This window comes from Martes martes, assembly GCF_963455335.1.
Source record: "Martes martes genome assembly, chromosome: 16".
NCBI classification, from domain to species: Eukaryota; Metazoa; Chordata; class Mammalia; order Carnivora; family Mustelidae; genus Martes; species Martes martes.
Genome location: NC_137904.1, coordinates 50,157,578 through 50,171,026, shown reverse-complemented (window position 1 = coordinate 50,171,026; position 13,449 = coordinate 50,157,578). Strand labels below are relative to the sequence as shown.

The window sequence follows — 13,449 nt, the reverse complement described above, 5'->3', positions numbered from 1 at the left end:
TTTCCTGCACCATCCTCAGATTATAGACTCCCTTCAGCTTATGTGGGTGGCCTATTTCTGAGGAAGATCAACTACTTTTTGGCTTCAGTACAGAATATTCTCCTCTGTGTCTACTTCCCTAATAAGGTCAGCAAGTTTAGGGTGAACGAGTGAGTGTTGAAAGCCTGGGAAGATGGACTAGAAGAGCCAGAGATGTTCTGTTGCCTCTGAGAGTTCTCCTTACACGGAGACAGGCCTTCAGCACGGATTTACACGGTGTGATTTCGGAGGCACTGAGTTGGTCTCTCTGGTCTACTGAAATACGTGCAATGCTCTGGAGAGAAACCAGGGAGAAACAGAAGAACAGAAGAGCAGAAGGGGAATGTACAGGAAGTAGAGGCTGAAGGCTACAAAGCCAAACCCTGCTTTGAAAGAGTCCCGCTAATCAGACTGCCTGAAATGGAAAGCAATTACAGCCAGTTTCTTTGAAAGGCCAGCTTGGGCTTTGCCAATAGCATTAAACTCTTAGTGAATTTCCATCTCATTGACCCAGGGGGCCTCAAACTCTGAGATCAATACTTCAGTAACAAAGCTGGTGCCAGACAGTGCTGGGTAGAAGGCTGAATTCCAACTGAAATGAAATGTGAGGAAGCTTTTTTGATAACTCCTGGTCCTACTATTTTATTCTCTCTGCCATTAAGTGATATATGATGATCCCTCAGCAGCTCTGCATGTTATTCAATCACCAGGGAACAGACTACAAAGCATCTGAAGTTAGAAGTGTTTGCTTGTCCCCATGTATCAGCTGGTTGCCAAGATGTTTCTGGTTAATAAATCATGTTGAGAAGGTAAGCCTGTAAAGTCATGATATGGCTACAAAATACCATATTTTCTCTTTTCGGAGCCCCTGAGGGTTTTATCTGTTGTAAAGACACCGTTTATTCAGTGGTAGCCTGGCTGCCTTGGACCTCAGCATTCAATTCTCTGAGATGTTCCAGGAAAAGAGAGAGCGGATCAACTAGCGAAGTTTCTCTGGAAATAGATTTCTAAGTTTTCATGAGGCAATTCTAGATTGGTCTCTTTTTATTAAATATGTGGCTGCCAACTCTGTGTATTAAGCATTGTAGCAGTACTAGTGGGATTTATAATAAAATACTCTTGGGAATGTCATACAATTTATAGAAGAAACTCAGACTCAGTTTTGTTTTGTTTTTTTAAATCTTGTGCCCCTGAATACTAATAGCAGAAGACTACTGCTGTCTATTGAATTAGCCACAGGATTTAGTTAAGGTATATCTGAAGGGTCTATTACTGCAAAGGCAGGGGTAGAGAGAAGAACATTCCTTGAACACTTTCTTTGTACTCTGTACTATTTTAGGTATTATACTACATGACCTCTTTAGTTCTCAACAACTTTAGGAATTATCTCTTTTACATAGGTAAGAAAATGGTCCCAGAAACATAAAACTCTCCAAAGGTCACAGTTCCTAGAAGAAATACGATTTACATGCAGGTAATGACTCAAAAATCCATGTTCTTTCCACTAGAGCTTGTTTCTTTAAAAGTTCCTGTCTCAGGGAAAATACCAAAATACCACAGAATCTACTGCCTGGCTTAATATCTTCATCAGAATCTGGAACTAATTTTCTAACGAACTGACATGAAGTCGGCTGGGCAGCATGGCCACAAGCACAGTTGTGTCCAATAAGGCTGGGTGAAGAACACGCCAGGAGAGAAATAAAACCCCAGCATGGTTTTGTCTCTCTGATGAGTCACGGATGGAGGCACAGTCAAATGTGGCCTCTCTTCTTTCTAGGCCAAAACAAGTTCTGCATTTGCCAGCTATGTCGTTGGTGTCTTCTTTGTTTCTAGGAAGGCAGGGATAGGTCTGCTTTGGGAAACACCAACTTTGTTAAGGGAATAATTCTTTTATAAAAAGGTAGTGTGGAGTAGAAAGCACACCTCACTAGAATGCTAGAGATCTAGGTTCTACCCAAGAGAATGGGAAACAGTTTCACACCTAGTCTGGCATGTTGCGCTGAGAAAGTGTTAAGTCAGGGTCATGTTGATGAGGTGAGAGTGCTGGACGTGCACAGCTGCAGGGCAGGGGAGAGGTGGTACGTACCACATATCTGCTGTTCTTTTTCTAGTCCTTCTTCCTTTCCCCCACCTATTAACTTGATGACTTCCAGCACTGATTCATCATTTTAAGGCCTTTGTAAAAGGGGACCTTTGTAAAATAGGGACAATGGTAACTTATTCATCTATAAGGAGGGCAGCTAGGTCAGCTGACCTCTTCAGGTCTGTTTAGCTATGAGGTTTAAGATTCCATTTTCCAGCAAAAACCTTAGCACTGGCTGGGCTCTAATGGGCTTAGTCACTGGTGGCTTTAAAAATGTTATGGCTTTTAAAAGGGCAATTGCAATTTTAAAACAATTTTGGTCTAAGTCAAAGAGATGAACATTATATGAATTCTTTCATCATATCGGAAGAACACTGAGGAAGTCTATGAAATGGCTAAATTAGTTATAACCTGGGTTCAGCAGCACAAAGAAAATTATTTAGGAATACATAGGATGGTAGGGGGGTATTTTAAATATCTATGCAAAGTTTGAGTCTTACGGAAATAACATTGTGAGAAAATAAACCTCATTACAGCCTTGTCTTGGGAAGAAACAGAGATGATGTTGCCTTTGCGTGAAATGTTCAATGAAGAACACTTCTCATTGCTTTCAATACCCATGCTCCATGCAATCAATACAAAATAGGCTCAGAATTGCTTATTACAGGTGATGGCTTACCTGGGATCACAGAGAAATTTGGTTTTCTCTCCTTCTTCTCTCCAGATAAGCCACTCTCGAAAAGAAGGATGTACAAACATACGAGTCATGTCTCTGCGTTTGATTAGGAACATGGAGAGGTTCTCCATTCTCTGCTGAAAATCCTCCCATTCTAGGGTGCCTTCAATGCTACCAGCATTGATGGCTTGGAAGATATGTTCATCAGTCAGTGGGTGCAGAGAGGCCACTGCCACATTCAGGAGAGGCATCACCCGGTCAAAGGAAGACTGGGTGGGGAACTTCATATTACACTGGAGCAAATAAACCTCCGAGAGCGAAACAGGAACTACTTTGTAGCTAGAGCTCTTTAACACTAGATAGCCTTTCTCTATGAGGTCAAATGTGAGTTTCAGGTATAGATAGGACCCTTGACTGAGGGTCTTGAGGTGAGAACTGAGTTTGCCAAATGTAGTATTGTCCATTTTGCCATTAAGTGAAATGTTATTCTGGATCTCTGAGCTGCTGTGTATCCGGTGCAGGATGTAAGCCTGCAGATCCTGGTCTATGGCTTCGTTCTCTTCTAGTCGATCCAAAAAAATCCTATGGAAAGGCAGCAGCTTGGTAATTTCCTAAAACAGATGGAGAGAGAGAGAGAGACAGAAAGACCTTCAGTTTCCCCTAACTCTTGTGATACACTCTGAGGTCCACACATTGATCCTAAACTTCCGAGTGGCCGAAGAGGGAAACAGGATCAAGTATCAGTATCCATAGGTTAAAACACATCTGTTGCACAGAGGGGACACAATTTTTCCTAATATTGAGACTTGAGAGAAATTTTTATGGGTCTTCATAAAGGCTACCTAAGGAGTGATTTAACAGTCAATATTCTAAATAACACTCCTAACATGAAGGGAAAATGGAGTGCCATATAACTCTTTTGTTGTCGTTTTTCTCAGTGTAAACCATGGCATAATGTCAAAGTACAATTCAGTAAGAGAAATGCATGAGGACTCAAGGAACACCATATAAAAATGTGCCTTTCCAACCTTCCTAATAGGATGACTACATTTTAATGGAGACTTTTTGCAGAGGCCTTAGCCCAAAGGAATACTTCTAATATGTTTGGTACCTTGGTGATGTGCTGGAAAGTATACTGGGGAAAGGTAATAGGGCTTTGTGGTTACTTATGCTCTGGATTCCATTTTACCTGCATACAGACTTTGGTCCTCTAAGTATCTACTTTCTTCTGCATCAGTTTCTTTTTCTCTACAGGATCACACAGACGAATGGCACCACAATCCCTCCCCCCAAATACTATCCTATATCTCTGTCCCCATTTTTAGCAAAACTTCACAGAAGAATTTCCTTATTTCCTATCTCTTGTTCCTCCTTCCCATTCTGTCCTCTATTTGCTGCAATCAGACTTCAACCGCATCATTTCACTGAAATGGTTCTTGCTAAGGTTTTATGTAATTTTTGCCTCACCTGGATGAGGCCTAACCTGTTTCCGACTTAATGTTTCCGACTTAGTCCTCTCCCCTGAACTCTTATCGTATACCTCGGTCTACTTGACATTTACATTATCAGGATGTTGCATAGACAAACTTAACATGGCTAAATCAGAACTAATGAATTTTGCCCCCTGCCACAGAAACTTCCCCATGTCAACAAACAGCATCACTACCAAGCCTACCACCAAATTATAGGTGTCTGTGATCTTTCTCTTTCCCTCACGCTGGCATTTACCCAACTGTTCACCAAAATCCCATGTTTTGCTTTTGAATCTTCTTTCTTGCTCACCCTACATTCAGCCCATCATTAAGTCCTTTTGATTTTCCTTCAAAGTATAGTCCAAATATGACTACTTCACAAGGTCCCTGCTATGACCACTCTAGTCTAAGCCACCATCACCTTTCACCTATACTGCTCCTATTCTTGATCCCCTGCATTTTATTACCTTTGTGGCCAGCAGCCAAAGAAATCTTTTAAAAAGGTAAATCAGATCTCATTATTTTGCCAGGCTCCTGGGAGAGGGCTTTCCCATTGCCCTGTCTAAAATAACTGTCTCTTTATCCTATTTGTCTTCATAACACCAATACTATCTAAAATTTTAATATACGTTTAATTTTTCACTTAGTTTTCATTCGTGTTCTTCACTGGAATATAAGCTTTATGAGGGCAGCGACAGAATTTGTCTTGTTTACTGCTCGATCTTCAGCTCCTAGGAAGTGCCTGACACATGTGAAGTACTTAAGAAATGTCTGTGGAAATAATGAATGATCAAATATGAGGGTTTTTTTTTTTAAAGACCTATGAATTATTTCACTGTCAGAGCTGAATGAAAATAAGAAAATTCTCGGTCGAAGTGAATGAAGTATCTGGGAAGTTATTACAGGTCTTGAATTATGAGGACACTGAAATTTTGACTTTGTAGATTAGTATGCATAGTAGTACTTTTCCTGTCCTTTGGCATAGCTGAAAAGTTAAAGTCATCTGTTCAAGTCATACTTAAAATGTCTTTTGAGATTGCACATGGTCTTATGTAAAAATACAAATGAGAAGAACATCTCCTAAGCATACATTTAGTAAAACTAGTCAGAGATTGTGTTTCTGGAAGTTTCTTTTTTTCATCCTTCTCCTTTAACAATCAAGCTACTGACCAGTAACAATAGATTACACAATTTTTAGTTGTAAAGATGCATTTACATTGATTTATCCACATCCTTTAATTTAAATTACTTTGAGATTAATAACAAACATCTGTAAGGTGGTGGCCAGCATTGTAAGTATAGTTTCTAATCAAAGAAGGGAGCAAAGCTAATTGGTCCACATGCAGGAGTACCACTAAGTCCCTGGGAGAGGGGAAAAGGAAGGAGAAGCTGTTTTCTGCACACTAGTAATTATTACAAATGGGCTATATCGAGATAGTGGGATAGGTGTATAATATGTGAGACTTTGATGCTCAACAAACAAGGCAATGGTTATGCAAAAAAAAAAAAAAAAAAAAAAAAAAAAACTTGAGAAACTCTGTTCCAAACCAAGTATGAAAGGAATAGGGGACACCAACTCAGCTACAGTGAGAACAAGGTTTTACGTAATCTTATGAGAGATTAGGTGAAGTCATTTATCCCTAGCCCATATGTCTTTGCAGGCTTAGTCCCACATTTCTAGTCCTTCTTCCGGGCCATTAAGTGATCAGTGGGAGAGGATGGAAGGTAAAAAAGATTAAAAAAAAAAATCTTATCTCCCAGTTGTCATACATTTAATCTAAAGCCTTAATACTGCCAATTTTTCTTAGAGGAAGGCATACACCGTCCTGTTATAGAAAAGTTGTTCAAGTTGAAGCAGAGGGGGGAAGGAGAAAATCTGACTCTAAATGGCAGACAGAACTGGGTTTTACATGGCATTACATGATTTAGAAAAAAAAAAAAGTCAAACAAAAGTCAAACAGCAAATCAGAGTGTTAGGGACTGAATTTGTATTGCTATGTTAAGGACAAAGTCTAGAAAAATGGACTTTCTTTTCATGTTAATTGAGGGATACTTTATCAAAACTTATCCAGAGCAATGGGAATGCTATCCCACCTATCCCACTATGTAAGACAGGCATACATATACAGAGACTGCTCTCTCTAGATCATCTGATCTCTCACTCTCAAAATATACTCTTAGGGAATTATTCTTGCTAGTGCTCCAGGACATGGTAGAGGTGTTAAAAAAAAAACACAAAAAACAACTCACCACTAAGGGAACACAGATTTAGAATTTTGTTTGTTTAAGCACTCTCTAAGAGAAATATGGTCCCAAAGCAAACAAACACATACCTGTAAACTGGTCCTAACTGTTACAATTAGTTTGAGCCAAGAAGGAAATTTTCCAATCATTTTACTCAGAAATGAAACAATTGTATCCCCATAATCCGGTTTGTGAAATTCTGCTTCATTTAATCCATCAATTAGGATGATGAAATCTTCATCTGGGATTTTTCTCTCTGAGGCAGAAAGAAACAGATTACTTAATAGTTACCAAGTGGATAACTGAGTTCTTTTTGGGTCTTTGACCAATTATCTGTTTCGGGAAAAAAAAATTAGAAAAAGATCTCTTGTGTGTTTACTAAATGCTCAGGGCACATAATTTATTATAAAGACAAAGAATAATTTATTTAGTGAATTCATTTTGTTTTTACCAGAGGTGAAAGTTTTGTTATACATGTAATATATGAAGTGTATGTATGATCATCATCTCCCCCATGTTATCAGTTTTGAGACAAACTAAACAGGACATTTGTGAAAATTTGCACATGGAAATTCATTTTTCTCCCAAACTCGAAAATGCTGAAAAGAATGTGTTGTTTTTTTCTAACTGATAGCATTAAAGAGAACAGAGTCACATGTTCCTTTGGGAATTCCTTCTCATACCCCCAACCTGCCCCTATGAAAAAGGTTTAATGTGAAGTCCAAAGCAGTATATATGACTTCATGTGAATGTGTAGTGGGAAAGAAGGGGGTGGAACAAAGAGAAAAAATCCGAGCCAGTAGAGAGATCTCAATGAGGAAGGTTGGATCCCAAGATCTTACAGAACTAGCAGCTTCCTACACTGCACCTAATGCAGCTTCAGTGGGACCAGACCGTTGTGTGATCTTCCCAGGAAGACGGAGTCAATGGGAAAGACAAATACGTGCCACTTTTGTGTTTAGTTCTCTCCTGAACTCTATACTCTCCCAGCTTGACAAAATCAGTTTATCTTTAGGGCTAGGCTGTAGAATAAGGGTTGGAGGGTTTTCAGGCTTCCACTCTCATTAAATGCTTAGTGATTCTTGAACCACAGTGAACAAATTATAGAGATTAAAATGTACACTTTAGTACAAAGGAATTGTAAGTAGTAACTAAAAATTACTACATTCGACCCTTAAACAACATGGCTTTGAATTGCATGGGTCCACTTACATGTGGATTTTTTTTAGATAAATACAGTACAGTACTGTAAATGTGTTTTCTCTTCCTTATGACTTTCTGAATAACTTATTTCTCTAGCTTACTTCATTGTGAGAATACATTACATAATACATACATCATACAGAATATGTGTTAATTGACTGTTCATGTTATTGGTAAGGCTTCAGGTCAACAGTAGGCTATAGTTAATTTAAAAAAAATAAAAATAAAAATTTAAAAAAATAGTTAATTTTGGGGGAGTCACAAGTTGTATGCAGATTTTTGTTTTTGTAGGTGTCAGTGACCCTAACCTCTGGGTTGTTTAAGGATCAACTATGGTTAGTAGGACTTGACAGGTTCTGCAAGGAGGAAAGCAAGAAGTTGGGGACAGAAGTAAAAGTCCATAGACTTCTGTACAAGACTAGCTCTTTTAAAAGAGTTAAGACCAATCGAAAATACATATTTTGGTTTCCTACTTGAAAATATGCAGATTTTTTTCATGATTAATAAAACTTTCTATTTCTCCCCTAAAGTACAAGCTTTATATTATAGCAATTTAATTTTAATATCCTAAGGACTGTAAGTCAGTTCTCAAATTATGAAGAATTTTAACTGTTACTTTCATCTGGTGACTCTTTGAAATGAACTATGGATTCCAGCTCTGTTAACAATGATTATTAATGAAATGACATCCTTGATGACATAGTACTAAGAAAAAACATTATTCCTATAGGGAGTCCAAAGAATTAAGAAAGACAAAAAAGGTTGTTTGGAACTAATGGACTGACCCACAAAAGTGGGGGCTCTTATGTTCTTGATTTCGAGGACCATGGCACCCATAAGCATAATTGTGCCTTTAATGTCCATAGAGGAATTTTCTAATTACATTCTACTTGGCAGCTGTAATAGATCTCTTCCTTACTGGGCACCATCACCTTGCCCCACCAAGTGGTGGGCTGAAGCCCACCTGTACTGATCCAGGAAAATCAGCTGCAGTCTTTTTAAGAGCTGGTTGTTAAACAGCTGGTAGCCTAAAACTGGCCCAGGAGGGAATATTTATTTACACAGTGGAAATGGGCAAATATTACAAACCCTCCCTCTCCAGCTGGCTGTTAAAATTTTATCAGCACATCATTGTCTCCCTACCTTCAATTACACCTCCCTTAACTTCACCCAGACTCTTTCGTCAGAAAGCCATGATCTTCCAGTGGAGAAAAAGTCTGGTGGTAATGCATTTGCTGGGATTTTCTTTGGGAAAAACATTTCAAACACATTCTTAAGCATAAAGATCAAGAACATGCTCTAAATTGTGATCTGGACATTTTAATGAATGAGATAATTCCATAGCTGATAAAAATTACATTTTTATTTGCATAAATTCCCAGTAGATTATATTACTCATGCCAAGAGTAAAGTAGACAATGTATTATTTCTTTTTTTTTTTTTAAAGGAAGTATGTCCCACTTATGATAATTACATTGTTCTCAATCTTGGCTATTTTTTCCTTTTTTTGGAGATTTGCTTCCTTGAAGAGGTTACTTAGAAGTCACCTAGTAATACCGGTGATATAAAGGAAGTATCAAAAATATTTCATCTGTTAAGAAATAAGGACATCATGTTTATCTAAGATTACTTTTTTTAGGATTAAGAATAAATGCAAAGGATTTCCAAACGGTACTAATATTGTAAAACAATGAGAAGTATTCCTAAAAAATTTCCTTTTCCTCTGCTAAATAAGGTATCTCAGTTATAAATTTAAGAGATGAGGACTTAATGATATTTAGCTTTCACCTCTCAAATGCAACTAGCCTTACAGAGTGCTTCTGCATGCTCATTTCCAAATTTTGGCAGGTTCTTTAAATACATATTCTATCATCAGTAGCTTTAAAAGGTTTTATAGACAAATAAAAATTAAAAAAAATTGGGGGCCAACAAAGGATTGCTGTTTCTTATTTATTTATTTATTTTTTAAAGTATACTCTATACCCAACATGATGCTTGAACTAACGACCCCAAGGTTCAAGAGTCACGTGCTGTGCTCTACCTACTAAGCCAGCCAGGCATCCGACCAGTAAGAACATTTAAAGTGCAATTACCGGGGCGCCTGGGTGGCTCAGAGGGTTAAAGCCTCTGCCTTTGGCTCAGGTCATGATCCGAGGGTCCTGGGATCAAGCCCCGCATCAGGCTCTCTGCTCCCTGGGAGCCTGCTTCCTCCTCTCTCTCTGCCTGACTCTCTGTCTACTTGTGATCTCTGTCTGTCAAATAAATAAAAAAAAAAATCTTAAAAAAAAAAAGTGCAATTACCATCTACTATCACCATTAGTTCATAGAATAAAAATACTTTAATATTAAAAAAGAGGAAAGATGTAATCTCTCTAACTTTTACATACACATATATACCAAACTATATTCACACAAATTCTAGGCTGTTTGTTTTCTTATTTTGTTAATGGACTAATGAAAACTTCGAAGGGACTGGTGCTTAGGAGCCACTGTTCTAGCTGACAAGTCCCTGGAAAAGTTTATAAGCCCTTTAACCTTTGTTTTTATTCCCTTGTAAAACTGTATTCACCAGGGATTCCCTACTGCCCTTGCTTATATGTACACTCAACAAATGCTGGAACTCGTGCTTAGCACCCCTATTCTGAGACTCTGTACCTAGGAATCTGAGAGAAATAAGAAGGACAGAGACTGCAAGAGAAGAGATGGTAGCTAGTACTATAGTCAGAACTAAATCCTACTGCGTGGGATTTTACTGGTATACTGTGTAGGAATTATCAAAAGTGAAAGGAAGGCTCATATCAGACAACATTTTTTGTTCAGAAAAGCTGCACATCACATGTGAATTATCTTCCTTTTAGTTGTGATAACAAATTAGTATCTCCTTTTATTGCATATCGGTGGCTGAAGCAAGAGCTCACCAGGAAACTGCAAAACTTTTCCATTTGTTTTGCATGTATGTGTTTTGTTATTTAAAAAAAAAAAAGTTTTTTTTTTTTTTTTTTTTTTTTTTTTTTTCCTTAGAGAGGCTGCACATGTGTGCAGGGAAGGGGAGAGAGAGAATCTTAAGCTGGCTGCATTCCCAGTGCAAAGCCCAATGGTGGGGGGGGGGGCTCAATTTCAGGCCCTGAGATCATGACTTGGGCCAAAATCAGGAGTTGGATGTTGAAACAGCTGAGCCACCCAGGCATCCCTGTATGTGTTTTTGTCACTACACTTGTAGAACCTTAGAGTATTGTGAAAATACTTCTATTTAGGGGCACCTGGGTGGCTCAGGGGGTTAAGCCTCTGCCTTTGGCTCAGGTCATGATCTCAGGGTCCTGGGATCGAGACCCACATCGGGCTCTCTGCTCAGCAGGGAGCCTGCTTCCCCCTCTCTCTCTGGCTGCCTCTCTGCCTGCTTGTGATCTCTCTCTGTCAAATAATTAAATAAAATCTTTAAAAAAAAAAGAAAATACTTCTATTAAAAAAAAAAGATTTTATTTATTTATTTGAGAGTGAGCAAGCGAGACAGCGAGCGCGCAACAGCACGCACTAACCGGGCAAGGGAGAAGCAGACTCCCTACTGAGCAGGGAACCCAATGCAGAACTCGATCCCAGGACTCTGGGATCACAACCTGAACCAAAGGCAGATGTCTAACCGACTGAGTGACCTGGGAGCCCCATGACTTTTCATTTTTTAAAAGAAAAATGTACAATTTGAAATCTAGCTTCTGAATCTAAACTGAAAATGTTTACCACTGAACTTCCCCGTAAAGAAAGCTTCAGCTACCTTTAAAAATAATCTATCTTAAAAATTATTGTGATAAAATTTACTTAGAGTTAATTGTGAAGAACTTAACTGCACACTTCGATCAGTTTTGACAAATATATGTAACTCATGTAACTAACATGCCAATCAAAATATAAAACATTTTCATCATTCCAGAAATTTCTCTTAGGTTCCCTCCCAATCTTTAATAGGCAATCACTCTTCTATCACCATAGACTATATACACTTGTTTCTTTTGTTTAACATGATATTGAGATTCCTCTATATATGTTGAGTATATTATTATTACTATATATAGATTATTATATATATTATTAGTTTATTCCTTTTTTAATATTATGAAGTATTCCATTGAGTGAATATACAACAACTTGTTTACCTATTCTGTTGAAGGACATTTGGGTTGTATCCAGTTTCTAACTACGATGAATAAAACTGCTATGAACATTGTTGTACAAGTCTTTTTGTAGACATATGTTTTCATTTCTTTTGGGTAAACACATAGGCATAGAATTTCTTGGTCATAAAGCAGATTTATATTTAACTTTATAAAGAACTGCCAGTTTTCCAAAGTAGTTGTACCATCTCATACTCCCACCAGCATCATGTGAGAGTTCCAGCTGCTCATCACCATCACCAACATTTGACGCTCGACTTAAAAAATTTTAACCTATTCTAGTGGGAGTAAAGTGGTGTCTCACTGTGTTTTTAATTTGCATTTTTCTGATGACTAATGATGTTAAACACCTTTTCTTGTGCTTGTAGGCGCACTTGGTATCTTCTTTTGTGAAGTGTCTTTAGATTATGTTGACTCTATAGACCAGTGTGGGGGAAAAATTCTAATCTACAAACTAGGTATATTTCCATTTACTAAGTTCTGTAATTTCACTCTAAAATGTTTTGTAGCTTTCACTGAGAAGGTCTTATCATCTTTTGTTAAGTTTTTTCTTAAGTACTTTGACACTACATAAAATATTGTTTGTAGTGTCATTTGAGAATATCTTCTCCCATTCCGTGGGTTGCCTCTTTGTTTTGTTGACTGTTTCCTTTGCTGTGCAGAAGCTTTTTATCTTGATGAAGTCTCAAAAGTTCATTTTCGCTTTTGTTTCCTTTGCCTTTGGAGACATGTCTTGAAAGAAGTTGCTATGGCTGATGTCGAAGAAGTTACTGCCTATGTTCTCCTCTAGGATTTTGATAGATTTCTGCCTCACGTTGAGGTCTTTCATTCATTTCGAGTTTATCTTTGTGTATGGTGTAAAAGAATGGTTGAGTTTCATTCCTCTATACATAGCTGTCCAATTCTCCCAGCACCATTTATTGAAGGGACTGTCTTTTCCACTGGATATCTTTTCCTGCTTTATCAAAGATTATTTGACCATAGAGTTGAGGGTCCATATCTGGACTCTCTACTCTTCTGTTCCACTGGTGTAGCCACTTTGGAAAACAGTGTGGAGATCCCTCAAAAATTAAACATACAGCTACTCTGCAATTGCACTACTGAGTATTTACCCCAAAGATACAGATGTAGTGAAAAGAAGGGCCATCTGTACCCCAATGTTCATAGCAGCAATGGCTTGCCAAACTGTGGAAAGAGCCAAGATACCCTTCAACAGACGAATGGATAAAGAAGATACGGTCTATATATACAGTGGAATATTATGCAGCCATCAGAAAGGATGAATACCCAACTTTTGTATCAACATGGACAGGACTGGAAGAGATTGTGTTGAGTGAAATAAGGCAAGCAGAGAAAGTCAATTATCTTATGGTTTCACTTACTCGTGAAGCATAAGTAATAACATGGAGGACATTAGGAGAAGGAAAGGAAAAGTGAATTGGGATAAATTGGAGGGGGAGAGGATGCATGAGAGACTATGGACTCTGAGAAACCAAGTAAGGGTTTTGGAGGGGAGGGGATAGGAGGATGGGTGAGCCTGGTGGTGGGTACTGTGGAGGGCACGTATTGGATTGAGCACTGGGTATG

General features: G+C 38.2%; 1 protein-coding gene across 1 annotated transcript in view; it reads right to left on the bottom strand.

Annotated features, from left to right (window-relative positions):
* Positions 1–13,449, bottom strand: part of TANC2 (tetratricopeptide repeat, ankyrin repeat and coiled-coil containing 2) — a 372,574-nt gene that overhangs the window by 60,596 nt on the left and 298,529 nt on the right. Inside the window, exons 13-14 of the mRNA XM_080825462.1 lie at positions 6,583–6,749; positions 2,781–3,388 (exon numbers count right to left, since the gene is read on the bottom strand). Of these exons, the coding sequence (XP_080681588.1) occupies positions 2,781–3,388; positions 6,583–6,749 (775 nt within the window). The remainder of the gene's footprint in view (positions 1–2,780; positions 3,389–6,582; positions 6,750–13,449) is intronic.